Source organism: Charadrius vociferus, unplaced genomic scaffold (genome assembly GCF_000708025.1).
Source record: "Charadrius vociferus isolate BGI_N301 unplaced genomic scaffold, ASM70802v2 scaffold147, whole genome shotgun sequence".
Taxonomy (NCBI): Eukaryota; Metazoa; Chordata; class Aves; order Charadriiformes; family Charadriidae; genus Charadrius; species Charadrius vociferus.
The window spans coordinates 2236552-2249290 of NW_009649570.1; the positions used below are offsets into that span (position 1 = coordinate 2236552).

The window sequence follows — 12739 nt, forward strand, 5'->3', positions numbered from 1 at the left end:
CCACACAGGCTGACCAAGCTGCCAGGGTGTCCCCTCCGAGTCCCAGAGGATGAGGATTTACACCAGAAGGCGCAGCCCTGCTTTGCCCCAGAGCCCAGCTGTGTGAAGCAGGGTTGGGGAACCAGGTGTGGGAAGCCACAGTGGGCACAACTGGACTGGTTTAGTACGAAACATGGAGGTACCGGCTGGCTGGGGGATGACCAGGATGGCCAGCAATCCAGCGGATGCAGCCGTGCATTCCCAGAGAACAGTGGATACTGACTGCTCCGGCTGGAAGCAAGGAGATGTGCATCTCAGGCGCTTTCCCCAAACTGACACTGACAGTATCTATACGGTCACTTAGTCCAAGGTCAAGAGAAATCGATTCAAACTTAGAGATTCCTCCAACTAAGATGATGAAAAAGCATCTCTTAAACAAAAATGCCCATGTTTTAATTGCACAATACACTACGCCACTGATTGATGGAAGCCCGGGAAGGCCCCAGGCCCACGTACAGACACCACAACTTCTTAAATGCAATGCTATTGCATTTACAGGTAGGTGGTGTCTGAAGTGCATCTGGGTTTCCTAAGAGGGGCGTTGGCATTTAACCAGCTTTTTAGACTTAATCATCTGCTAAAATTGAGTGACAGCTTTTCCTTGGTCCTTAACTCATTAATCAAAAGTTCTTTGTAGTGCTCTGTGTGGGGAATGCTTTCATTTATGAACACAGCAGTTATATCAATGTAAACTAGGTACTGGAGCACAGGCTGCCTGCCCTCCCTCCATTGAAGCTTGCTTGCAAGCTTGAGTTACTTACAATGTGATTCATAGCAGGTAAAACACATTATGCATTCATTTTTAATCAAGTTATTTCTTCACATAAATAAGCTGCTGTGACTAAACATTAGGGAAGCACTAAAAATGCAAAGCTGTAAAGAAAACTGCTGAGAATCATTATGACACCAGGCCATACCTATATTATTTACCATCCTCCTTCGCTTTTATCATTGCTTCTCTTTTGCCTTACCCCTGAGCTGAAAGTCCTCGGGCGTAGGGACTGTGCCTCACTGCTGCACCCCCTTCCCTCCGTACCCCTTGGCCTCTGGTCCCCTACTCCTCCACCCCAGCCGCTTATTCCCACTGCTGGCACTAGTGGCGAGTAGCTAGAAGGCCAACCTAATCAAGGAATTGAGTTGCTTAAAAACAAATCATTGGTTTTGTTGGTTGAGTTTTCAGCTGAATCTGTCCCCTGATCAGGTTCGTTGTATGGCCACACAAATGGTGGACTCGATGATCTTGAAGGTCCATTCCAACCTAGATGATTCTAAATGCTAATGGTGGCACAAGAGCATTGGTAGGACCAAGTGGCCAGGAGCCAGGGGAAGGGGCAAGGGCAGACTGCCCCTGTCAGCAGCACAGCTCATTTATCCAGATTAAATTGTCTGTGCAACAATGGCCCTAAAAGTACGCCGGGAACTGCTCAGAACCTTCCAGCAATGGAGGACACCCCGTAGATTTGCACCACCGTGTAAGTATGATTTTAAAAGCAACAAGAGTAACGACAGCTGAAAGATTTACAATGGTAGTCTTATGTGGCTCACATGTAGGGTTTAGACACAGTGCACCAAACTCATTTGATAAATTAATTAGGTGAAGCCGCGTCGAAATGAGGGGCAGAGAATTTGGCCGCAGTGGCCTCTGAGTGAGTGAAGTTTCCCTTCCTTTCTCCTAGGAATCTGGCAGGGTGGTTGTAGTGCTTTCAAGAGTTCAAGGTGTGGAGTTCAAACCAGTACAGTCAGGTTCTCCAAAGCAGATGACTTAAAAAACTCAATTACTTATGCATATGCTGCCACAATGCTCTCTTGTCATGTGGATTTCTCTTAGGCCACTTAAGGGTACACTTTTGCAAATGTATCTCGAATCATTATGCTGGGATGGAGGATGCTCTGCAGTAATTACATGCATTACAGAAAGAAGTCAAAAGATCATGAATTAACTTGGTTACAAAGTGTGTGGGGAAAAGGTACCATCTATGTATAAAGCAGTGCGATGGGTAATTTGGATTACAGTACCAGATCACTCAGCGCACACTGTCTTCATTCTTCAGTATAAAGTGTTCTGCGTTACTGCGTCAAGGTGACAAAACTAGAGTCACTCCACAAAATGATACAGAGCATTTCTTCCATTAGCAATTACTACACCACTTTTTTTTTTGTTACTACACACTACATTTTTGGTTGGTTGAATTACTTCTGCGAATATCACCACAATATAATCTATTGCCTCATTCAGCATTTACCAGGTAGCTTTTGGACTCAACTTGGTCAAAAAAGTAGCTACTTTTCATCAGATGATTTTGTTTTATGCGTTTAGGCCAGAGAAGGACTCACAATTTTTTGGGGGGTGTCTTTTCCAGAACAAATGCTACAGTTGTCTTCTAGCCAGGTAGTGCAACATAGGGACTGAGATATATCAGAGATCTTATTTTCTACAGAGGTATACTACCTGAATTTTTTTTTGTCTTTTTAAAAGAAATTTATTTCTAAAAAAGTGATTTATCAGTGTTGCTAGCTCAGCAAATCTGACCTCGTAATTTCTGAAAGAAACCTGAAGACACCTGGAGTGCAGAGCTTACCCCAAGCCCTCCCAGATGCAGTAACACAGTTCAGCTGGGAAGCAGAGCAGCATGTGTATGAGGGGAAGCATTGCATTCTCCCCTCTTGTTCTGAACTACACCAGAGCTGTCATTTCTATTCAAAAAATGCTTTCCTCCTCATTAAAGAAAAAAAAAAATCATATATGGCTTGGTGTGCCACTACCTATTGAAGGCCTTAAACATGTGCAGTACCTTTGAACATGTATACAAGCCTAATGAAATCATTTAATCAATGGGATTGCAAACAGGCTTAGAAGTTTGTATGCTTTGCCTGATTAGGACTAAGGGAATGGGCCCTTGAGGAAACCAGATGGAGATATGATTAGTTTTATTAAGTGTTGATCCAGCTGCTGTATTTATATTCCTCTTATTTATATGAATGATATTTGTCCAAGCATCTGAATACAAAACAGGAAACTTCACTTGCTGTAGGCACTGTTGCTACCTAAGTTTGATTAAGATGGAAGTAAAAACTCGGTGATAATAATGAAGCAGCACTGGCTGGCTGGACCAGACAATATCTTCTGTTTGTTGGTGAATTAAACAACATTTGTTATCAGCAGTGTCACTGCAGAAATCTGTATAATCAGAGCACAAAGTAGGAAAAACAAAAGTCTTTTCTTCTTCTATTGAGAAGTACCAGAGATACTGACCTTGTAATACAGAGGACTACAACACAGATGATAGCAATCTGGATGGTTCCAATCACAGCTGCTATTAAGACGTACTGAAATCGTACTGGACCTGGAACCACATATAAAACGCTGTAGTCCTTTTTTTCACAGTGTTGTCCAGTATAGCCGGCATCACATCTGAAACAAAAAATATTTTTTCCAGTTACACTTGCTGCTTTCAAAGAATGCAAAAAAAAAAAAATTAAATCTGAAAAAAAAAATAAATCAGTGGCCTAAGCATAAGCTTATATGTTTTTTTGCAAGATGTGCCCCCGCCCGCAAGAGAGCACTGGTGCCTCCTCGACCTCTCAGAGGGAAGACTTCAGGTCCTCAGCATCACCAAGGTCTGCGAGATTGAACGACACTGCAACAGTGACAGAAGGTGTCCAGGGTCTGGGACTTGTCTAACATCAAGTAGAACTACTTGCGCGTTGTGATGAGAATCCATTTAGTTCCTTGCACAACATATTTTAGATTTCTACCTTTCTTTGGGGAGGTGGGGGAGGGTGAAAAGCCATCTAGTTGTGGCTCCTTATGCAGATTACCCCTAAGGAGGTGATAAGCAATCATCCAAGCTCCATATGAAATGTGATTAGATGTTCCTGCAAGTGGATACATCATTTACATTTTGTCTGGCTGCTATAAAAAACCTTCTGTTGATGCTGCAACCATCCACCCCAATGCCGCCTGCTGCGCTGCTCACTAGTTCCCATCCTGCAGCCTGACATCTCCCTTCTGTGATTTTGGGGAACAAAGAGTGGTTTTCCCATTTTAGCTCTTGCCCTCTTTCCCCTAAAAAGCCCAAGCAAGAAGATGCAAAAATCCAGGTCAATGGTAGCAGCAACCATACCAGACTGAGCCAGATTGCCTGGGCTCCTCTCAGGAGTATTAGCGGGGCACTAACCCTGATGGGTAAAGCCTTGAGCTTCCACCCTTTTCTTCTCCTGCATTCCCACAGCAGCCAGCAGCTTGAGGAAAGGACATTTCCAAGCTGAATGGAGAACGCAGCAGCTGCAAAGAGCAAAACATGCCCTGCCGGTTTGCGGGAGCTGGGAGAAGCTGGCTTGAGGATCTGGCCTGGGGAGCAAGTCTGGTCTGTATCTTTGCTCTCCCAGTCCAATGTCCCAGCAAAATGGTGCTTCATGCCTAATAGTCCTTTTCTTTGCCACCAGGCCGCTGGTTGGACTTCAGAATTAATATCCCCATCTCTGCAGGGAGGCATTCACTGCAGAAACACATGCTTTTGCTATTACTCCTCCTCCCTGCCCTAACCTCCTCCAAAGCCACCTCCTGCACGAAGAAGCCACCTTCACCCCAGCTCGCCGCCCCATGAGCATCACTCCTGCCACAGCAGGGCAATGTCCCTGGTGGCACTCCTCCTCTTCAGGCTGAGGAGGCTACCTAGCGGTTGTCTGAGCACTTTCTGAAATGCTTTTTAAAATATATCTAAATATAGCTGAAGGTTACTGAATGTTTTTACAATCAATTAACATTGTGCATAACTAAACACACTTTTGTCACATATAATGGGGACTTTGTTGAATAATTTAAGTCTAATGGGTTTTGTAGCACAAAGGGCCACGGTTACCATTATTTTCCATAGTTTACCTAGATTAAGAGTTTTTGTAAGTCAGTATTTTCAAGTGTGTAGCCTTTCTTTCTTGGTAGCAGAAGGGTTACCTGCAAGACGGTTCCAGCATGTTAGTGGAGTGCTCACACTTGCCGTGCATGCAGAAGCCATTGTAATGCTCTGGACAAGGGATGTAGATCCCTCTCGCGCTTTCTTCCAGTTTATTTGCATTCTCTGTGAACACAGGTGAAGGGAACATTAACCTGACAATGCAGGAACAGGTGAAATGATGGAAATAACTCAATGTATAAAAGAACGGAAAATCAGAAGAACAAGATGTGAAATATGGTGTTTACAGGAAGCAAGAGCAAGGGTTTGCACCTTGAAATAGGCAGGTCAGTGTAGATGCAAAGCTTTGCAAAGTTTTCTCTTGTTCTTTTGCATATCTAATTCCTGTCAAGTTACAACAAATGAAACACCAGAAAAAATAATTTACTATTCAAAAACTTATTACAGAATAGCACAGGAAAAATGCCTGATCTTTTCTGTTATCCTCTACGGACTGTCTCCTCACACCCAGGCAAGGCTAGGAGGAAGACTCTGAACATTTGCACGTAATATAACATTACAGTATATTTGGTCATTCAATACAACATATTCAGAAAGATAGTTTTATGGCTGAAGTAGAGGAGCAGGAGTCCAGAACTGATCATCAGTTCTCCACGCCCGTGCCCCAGAGTTCGCTGGCCTCCTCCCCGTCTCACAGCATGGGTACCTTTAAACTAATTTGACTTTCTGTGCTTACTTCTGCAGCTGTTAAATAGCCACTGAGACTGCAAATCCTGGAAAATACTTCCCTCCGTGTAGCCAGGAAAATGGAGGCTTCATTTAGTTTTGAAACAGGTATGTGCTCAACGTTTACACCATGGGCTGAAATGCAGAGTGTTACTTGCAATAGACTCACATGAATTTTGTAGGCCACCAAAGCATTAATTAATCTGGGTAATTTCAGCAAATTCCTCCATTTTAACAATACTTATGATATCTCAAATGGTAAAAATCCTTTTTCTTTTACAGTATCATCTAGCCACCATTAATTAAATACAGAAGAAAAAAATCTCATGATAGATGTCTGAGGAAATGTAGTTTGCACACAAATAAGTTGAAGCATTTGTATCCTCCAAAGGAAGTCCCGGAGTGTTATGAAACAATTGCAATTTGTGTTTTGCCTCCAAGCCAGTCATGCCGGCAGTAGGTATGCTGAGGTATTATCCCACCTTTGGGAAAAGTGTGTGCGGCAGATCCAAGATTCAGATTTTTATAATGAATTTCTTCCCTGTCGCTGCTGTCCAAGGAGAGTTTTAAGAGTCTCTGACAACTTGCACTAATAAAGTTGGTTATATTGTCCTTATGTTAAAACAGGTGAGGACAAGCTCCCAGCAAATGAGAATGTCACAGCAACACTCCTTTAGACAGCATTAACTTCTCTTCTCTTGTTAGGACTTTCAGGACATTTCAGCATGAGTGCTAAATTCTTTTCTTGGGCAAGATGAGGGGAACAGGGACGAAGAGATCGGAGGCAGCAATGCTAGACTTATGTCACAGCCCCAGCTCTGGTTTGCCTTAACCTCAGGAAAACCTGCAGCAAACATGAAAGCACAGCCTGTGAAGTCATAAACCTAATGAACAGTACTTAATGTTCGTGTTTTTTATTAAAGAGAGGAAATTTAATTCATGTTTTTCCGTGAGACACTCCAGCCTTTAGGTCCCCAGAGAGGTACCAGTGGCATTTGCCTTCTGGACTAATTGCCATGTAGTCAGCTTTCCGTGAGGCTACCTCTGTACCATGGACAGCTATTGCATGTTTTTAAATGCATGCATGTTGAACGCAAATTTGTCTGCCTCTCCTGGTTCCCTGCTTACATTGGGACAACCCTGTGAAGCTATGGCAGCTGTTAATGACAACGCAGCACAGGAGCCGGCGTCACGGTGCAGTGACGATTCCTGGGCTTGGGTCTGACAGCTGTTTCTGGGATGGCACAGATAGGACGGGTTCACAGGAGGCATGTTGTAGGCATGGTGTAACCTCCTTCAAGAGCTTCCCCAGGAATTCCTGCTACTGGAAAGAGGTAGTAGCGGAAGATCCATTTGGTCTGGCACTAAACATTTTTGGTGACTTATCACCCTTTAGGGAAGGCACTGGTTACCAGCATGTGAAATATATACACAGTGAGTTATTATCCCATCAGGACTTCATGCACGTTCCTTTTATCCACCTGGAAATCCTCCCAGAACAGAAAAATCATATGCCAGCTATCAATGGACTTGACCCGTGCACACAGGTAGATCCCAATGTGCTCTGGACTTGCTGGACTCCATATATATGTAGTTATCTGTGCACCATGCTTCTGGGTGTGCTGGACCTCTGCTATGGTCCACATTCAAACATATTTCTGTCCAGGAAACTGCAGCAAGAAATATGGGATCCTTATTAATACACATTTTTTATATTGTGGAAAATATTATGCCATTTCCTTCAAATCTTCCATTATCAAGCGGAAGCTTGCTTCCTTTCTGAAGAACAGTAGACTGCTCTGCGTGTCTGTGTGTTTGTATATCTCTGATCCTTCCTTCTTGGGTACCCAGACATCTCTGCGATGTCCGTGCGCCACCAACAACCAGCGTGAGAATTCCTCTTCTTTCAGATGAGCCACCAGTGTTACTAAAATGGTAGGATACCATTTGGTTTCTTTTTTTTTTTTTTTTTCTTTTTTTAAAGGCATGCTTCAAGATGGTGGGGGAAATTGTTACTTTCAGGACAGACTAATCCGCTAAGACTTGAAAGGAGGACCAGGACCTCTCCCAGACTTGCAGATGCTCTCAACTGTGTGTAGGCTGTAGGGCTGGTAAAAAGAGGAATGATTTTTCCTCTTCCTGCAATCATGTGGGCAGAAACCGTGTTTGCTTTAAAAAGGTCTCTAGCATACTTTAAAGTAAATCCAGGATCCCGCAGAACTTGCAATTACACCTCTAAGTGTAATGCTATGATGGAAAATGCTTTACTGAATCAAAAATGAGATGGCCCGAGTTTTGCTGGCACTTCATAGGATAAACACTTCATACGGGAGCAGTCGTCATCTGGCTTGGAAGAAAACACGTAACTTAGACACGAATTGTCTGTTGTCCCTCATTTTGACTGATGACTGCTCTGAAAGAGTTAGGGATTGAACAAAAGGGCAGAAAGCTGGAAAAAACTTGTATTTATTTTGATCTGCCATTTTGGTTGTTCGATAGACAGACCACAATGAAAGCATCATTTACTTCAGACAAAGAAGTTCCCCTTCTCTTCTGGCACATTTTCAATTCACCCAAATAATTGCCCTGCCTAAAAAAACAGGTTCTTTTCTCATTACACAAAACATCTTTTCAGATTCAAAATAGAGACCCAAACACCAAGATATGCTTTGAAAGTTCCTTCATGTTAAAACTGACTGCTCTCATTCCTGAAGGATCTGAGCACTTTTCAGTAATCCAGCCATCAATGAGATACTATCATGAATGCATCACAGGGTTTACATCACTGTGAAAGAAGAACTATAAATAATTTCTAAAAAGAGAGGATATGAATAAAAAACATGTTTAAATCATGAATCAAGTAAGAACTGTACAAAGTTCAAAAAAGTAAAGCTAAATGAAATAAATCAAGACTTCCTCCCTTATTATAATTTTGGATTATTTATCAATTCAGTACTGGAGGCAATCCTCACTAATCAGATTATAGTATCACCAAACTAGGGAGCCCCTCTACCACACCAACCTTGCACCTACAGAGAGCAAAGCTTAAATACAAAGTTACCTGCTTTTTTCCAAGCAGAGCAGAGCAGTATTCACAGAGCAACAATACAGACTGAATTCAAAGTTAGTCAGGTTTCAGTAAAGTTAAATTCCGTAGCCCCTCTTCAGATGTTAGACTTGCTGCATTGTTATTGGCAACTACATGTGAAAGTTTTATTTGCACCAAAGAGACAGATTTGTACCTTTTTGTGATGGCTAGAATTTGAGATGGAAGCTGTAAAGCCTAAAGATAAAAACTGGAATGACTGGGTCAGTCTCTCCTATCTCTGGATAAATGTAATTCCTGCCACGTTTCTCAAAATGCTTCCCCTTCTCATTTTAAAAAGAAATACACCCTCACCCTCCAGATCAACTGTATTCAAAAACCTTTTTCTTGAAGTGTTTTTCCTGATAGAAAACATCACTTTGATGAAGCCAACATTGTTTGCATTTCTGCAACATTTTTTGCATCTTTAGCCTAACATGACATTTCATATTGTTCACATCTTTTGTTGGTGCCAGAACATGACATGATAGCCTATCATGTAAGATACACTAGTCAAAACAGATTATTTTTAAATGCACTGAGGCCAGATGCTACTTTGTGTAGACTGAAACAGCCTATCATGTTGCTTACTAGAAGAGTCTCCCAGTTGAACGCTTGCTCTCCAGTCTTTCTGTGGATGGCAGGGAGATGCCGAGATGATGAGCTCTTTCGCTGGGGTAAGAAATTGGATCCTGAGAAGTTATGATGGGCAACTACCCACCCACTCAGTGATCTTGCTTTTCCTGATGGATTATCTGCTGAAATGTTAAATAAATTATTTAAAGCTGTCTTGTCTAAATTCCTTAATATCTACAGCTGTTCCTGTCCTCCGTTAAGAAGCAGTGGAAGAATTATTTCAAATATATGTTGTATTCTTTTTATTTTTAGTTTTTGGATTAGCTATGCCTTTACTTCTAAGTTTTTGGAAGCTGAATGTGCACCATTAGGATACTCAGGTAAATGTCTCAGTGAAGGCTGAAATTCAAAAGCTGAAAGAGTCTGCCTGGTTGCAGGACCCAACTCTGCAAGGGATGAGAATGATGCAGCCAGATTCTTCTCCCAGCAGCCCTCACCGCTCCCCAGCTCCCATCTGAGCCATCACGGAGCTTCTGGTACACAACTGAACGTGTGGAGTAGAGCCACTGACGAACAAATAAACCCATTAGAGCCCTTGATGAGGATTATATGAAGTACTGCCTGGAGTGCCCATAAAATTCTTTCCAGGCATAAGTTCCTGCAATCCACTTTGGAGAAATTCAATAAAAACCCAGGCAAAAATAGGATTCTTATGTCCAAAAATTGACTGCCAGGCACTTAACAATCAGTTCTGCAGGGCTGATAATTCTGTCATTCTTTACACTTGAAGCAGTGAGACTTTCTAGGTGATTTAAGGCAAGCGAAGTCGAGGGCCACAGCCTGTAAATTTGCATGTTAGCATTTTCACTGTTGCACAGTGAGTAATGTTGGAGCTTATGGAAATAATAACTGCCCATAGGAGAAAATATTGGCTCACCTACAGTGTTAAAACCTTGTGTACAGTCATCACTGGACTGAGGGAGGTCCTGCAAATACATATATATACACATATATTTCATCAAATAAGGGATGGGATGCCAAATCACGTGCAGCGAAAGCTATTTTGACACCTATCTCATTGGAAACAGTGGTTAAGGAGAATTGACTTACATAATAATTTAATCTTTTAATACTGCTGAGGTCAGTCAACTTTGCAGCTGAAAGCTCTTGCTGATATTGAGGTAGTGACTTCTTATACATCACATTTTCAGAGGATTTATGAAGGGGGAAAGGGATTCTTTGGTCAAATGTATATCCTTAACCTTCTCAACCCCTTTTGGAAGAGTGTTCCCCCCCACTCCTTTTAGCTCCTTGGCAGCTCTCCCAAAGCATAGCATTGGGAACTTAACAAAGCTCTTCTGCTCTGCATGACAGAGACTTGGTGCGGCAATTCGTACTTGAAATCAAAATAAAGGTTCAGAGAGTATCAACATGTGGAACAAAGGCAGAGGATGCCCTGAGTTCTGTGGAAGAGCTTCAGTGATTGTTTAGGAGTGGGAATCTGAACCCAGTGGATGAGCCTAGGGACAGTCTACGTTACTCATCTGCAGTCTTCACAGTCAGCAACTGCTAGTCTTTTCATAGAATCATAGAATTGTTGAGGTTGGAAGGGACCTTTAATATCATCAAGTCCAACCATCAACCTAACCTGACAAAACCACTCTAAACCATGTCCCCAGGTACCATGTCTACTCTTTTTTTAAACATCTCCAGGGATGGCAAATCCACCACCTCCCTGGGCAGCCCATTCCAATGTTTGATAACCCTTTCAGTGAAAAAATGTTTCCTAATATCCAATCTGAACCTTGCCTGGCATAACTTGAACTCATTTTCTCTCGTCCTATCACTTGTCACTAGGAAGAAGAGGTCAGCCCCCATCTCTCTACAACCTCCTTTCAGGTAGTTGTAAAGAGTGATAAGGTCTCCCCTCAGCCTCCACTTCTCCAGGCTAAACAACCCCAGTTCCTTTAGTCGTTCCTCGTAAGACTTGTCCTCCAGACCCCTCACCAGCTTTGTTGCCCTTCTCTGGACACGCTCCAACACCTCAATGTCTTGTAGTGAGGGGCCCAAAACTGAACACAGTACTCGAGGTGGGGCCTCACCAGTGCTGAGTACAGGTGGATGATCACTTCCCTAGTCCTGCTCATCATGCTATTCCTGATAGTGGGGGAAGAGGGAGCTTCCTCAGCCCAGCAACGTTTGCAGCATCTTCAGAGGTTCGAAGGTCCCTCTGCAAGGTCAGGAGGAATGGGCAGTAATGGTGTTACTCCCTCTGAAAGTGCAGAATTGCTTTAGCAGGTTTTCTGGTACTTTCCCCTCTCTAATAGCATCTATCGAGAATTAAGGTCCCACAGCAACTTAGGAGGATGAAATCCTTAAGCAGGCTTCCTACTAATGAAGAACTGTGCTGATAAATCCCAGCTCAGACCTGGCTCTGAGGAGACACAAGAGATTTCTCCCGAGTCTTTGCCCCACAGCTCCAGACACCTTGCCCTTGACAAAGCTGCCAGCAGCCACTCTGCCATCCACCACCACAGCCATACCTCATCACTAACAGCTGCTCAGATCTGACCTATTAATTATCTTGACACAGTATGTTCCCTTCTTTTAAAACCTTTCATATCTCGCTCTTGATCTTACAGTGTGTCTCTTTCCTATGAAGAATACGTGAGCAAGCAACTCGCCTGAAAATCTCTGTTTGGGTGGGCGTTGGAGTGAAGATTCAGAAGGAAGCGCTTGCTGCCGCTCAAGGGGGAGCTCAACAGCCCACTCTCCCTGAGAGCTAGTGGAAAGTGAGACACCAAATGTCAGCTGAAAACGTCTGGCACCGCTATGCCACAGCCCTAGCCCAAATTCATCCTGCAGCCGCTCCGAGTACAAACTTCAAGCCGGTCTTTCTACATAAACTGCACAAAAAAACCCCACCAACCATCCCCATATCAGCTACTTTACCAAGAGGAGAAAAAAAAGAAATGGAACTTTGTGAATTAAATTACATTCACTTCTTTTCTCAAGCACAAAATAGGCTTGCTCAACATGGTAATTTATTAATTTTAAATGCCCCTATGCAAATGAGTTCCCTGGAATAAGATAACATCCACTTTCCTTTTTAAAAATAATCTAGTGCTTTTTATGTTTGAAATGATGGCAAGATGTCCTAGTGCACTTGGAAAAAAAAATACTGTGCTCTGTCTTTTGCAGCAATGTATTGTAATTATTCAGCCTGCTGCCATAATTAATAATAGAAACCAATGAATTAAGACACTAATAATCCCCAGATGTTCAAATGGAGAACAAAATACTTTCAGCTTGTCAGCATATATATGTGGGCTATGCTATATATGTTAAAGCTATCTCTGAACTTTTGAAATTGAGAAGTGCTTTTATTTACAACATCTGT

At 42.6% G+C, this 12739-nt stretch overlaps 1 protein-coding gene across 1 annotated transcript in view; it reads right to left on the bottom strand.

Moving 5' to 3' along the window:
• Positions 1 to 12739, bottom strand: part of TMEFF2 (transmembrane protein with EGF-like and two follistatin-like domains 2) — a 146290-nt gene that overhangs the window by 3385 nt on the left and 130166 nt on the right. The window contains exons 10-11 of the mRNA XM_009890223.1: positions 4994 to 5117; positions 3293 to 3451 (exon numbers count right to left, since the gene is read on the bottom strand). Of these exons, the coding sequence (XP_009888525.1) occupies positions 3293 to 3451; positions 4994 to 5117 (283 nt within the window). The remainder of the gene's footprint in view (positions 1 to 3292; positions 3452 to 4993; positions 5118 to 12739) is intronic.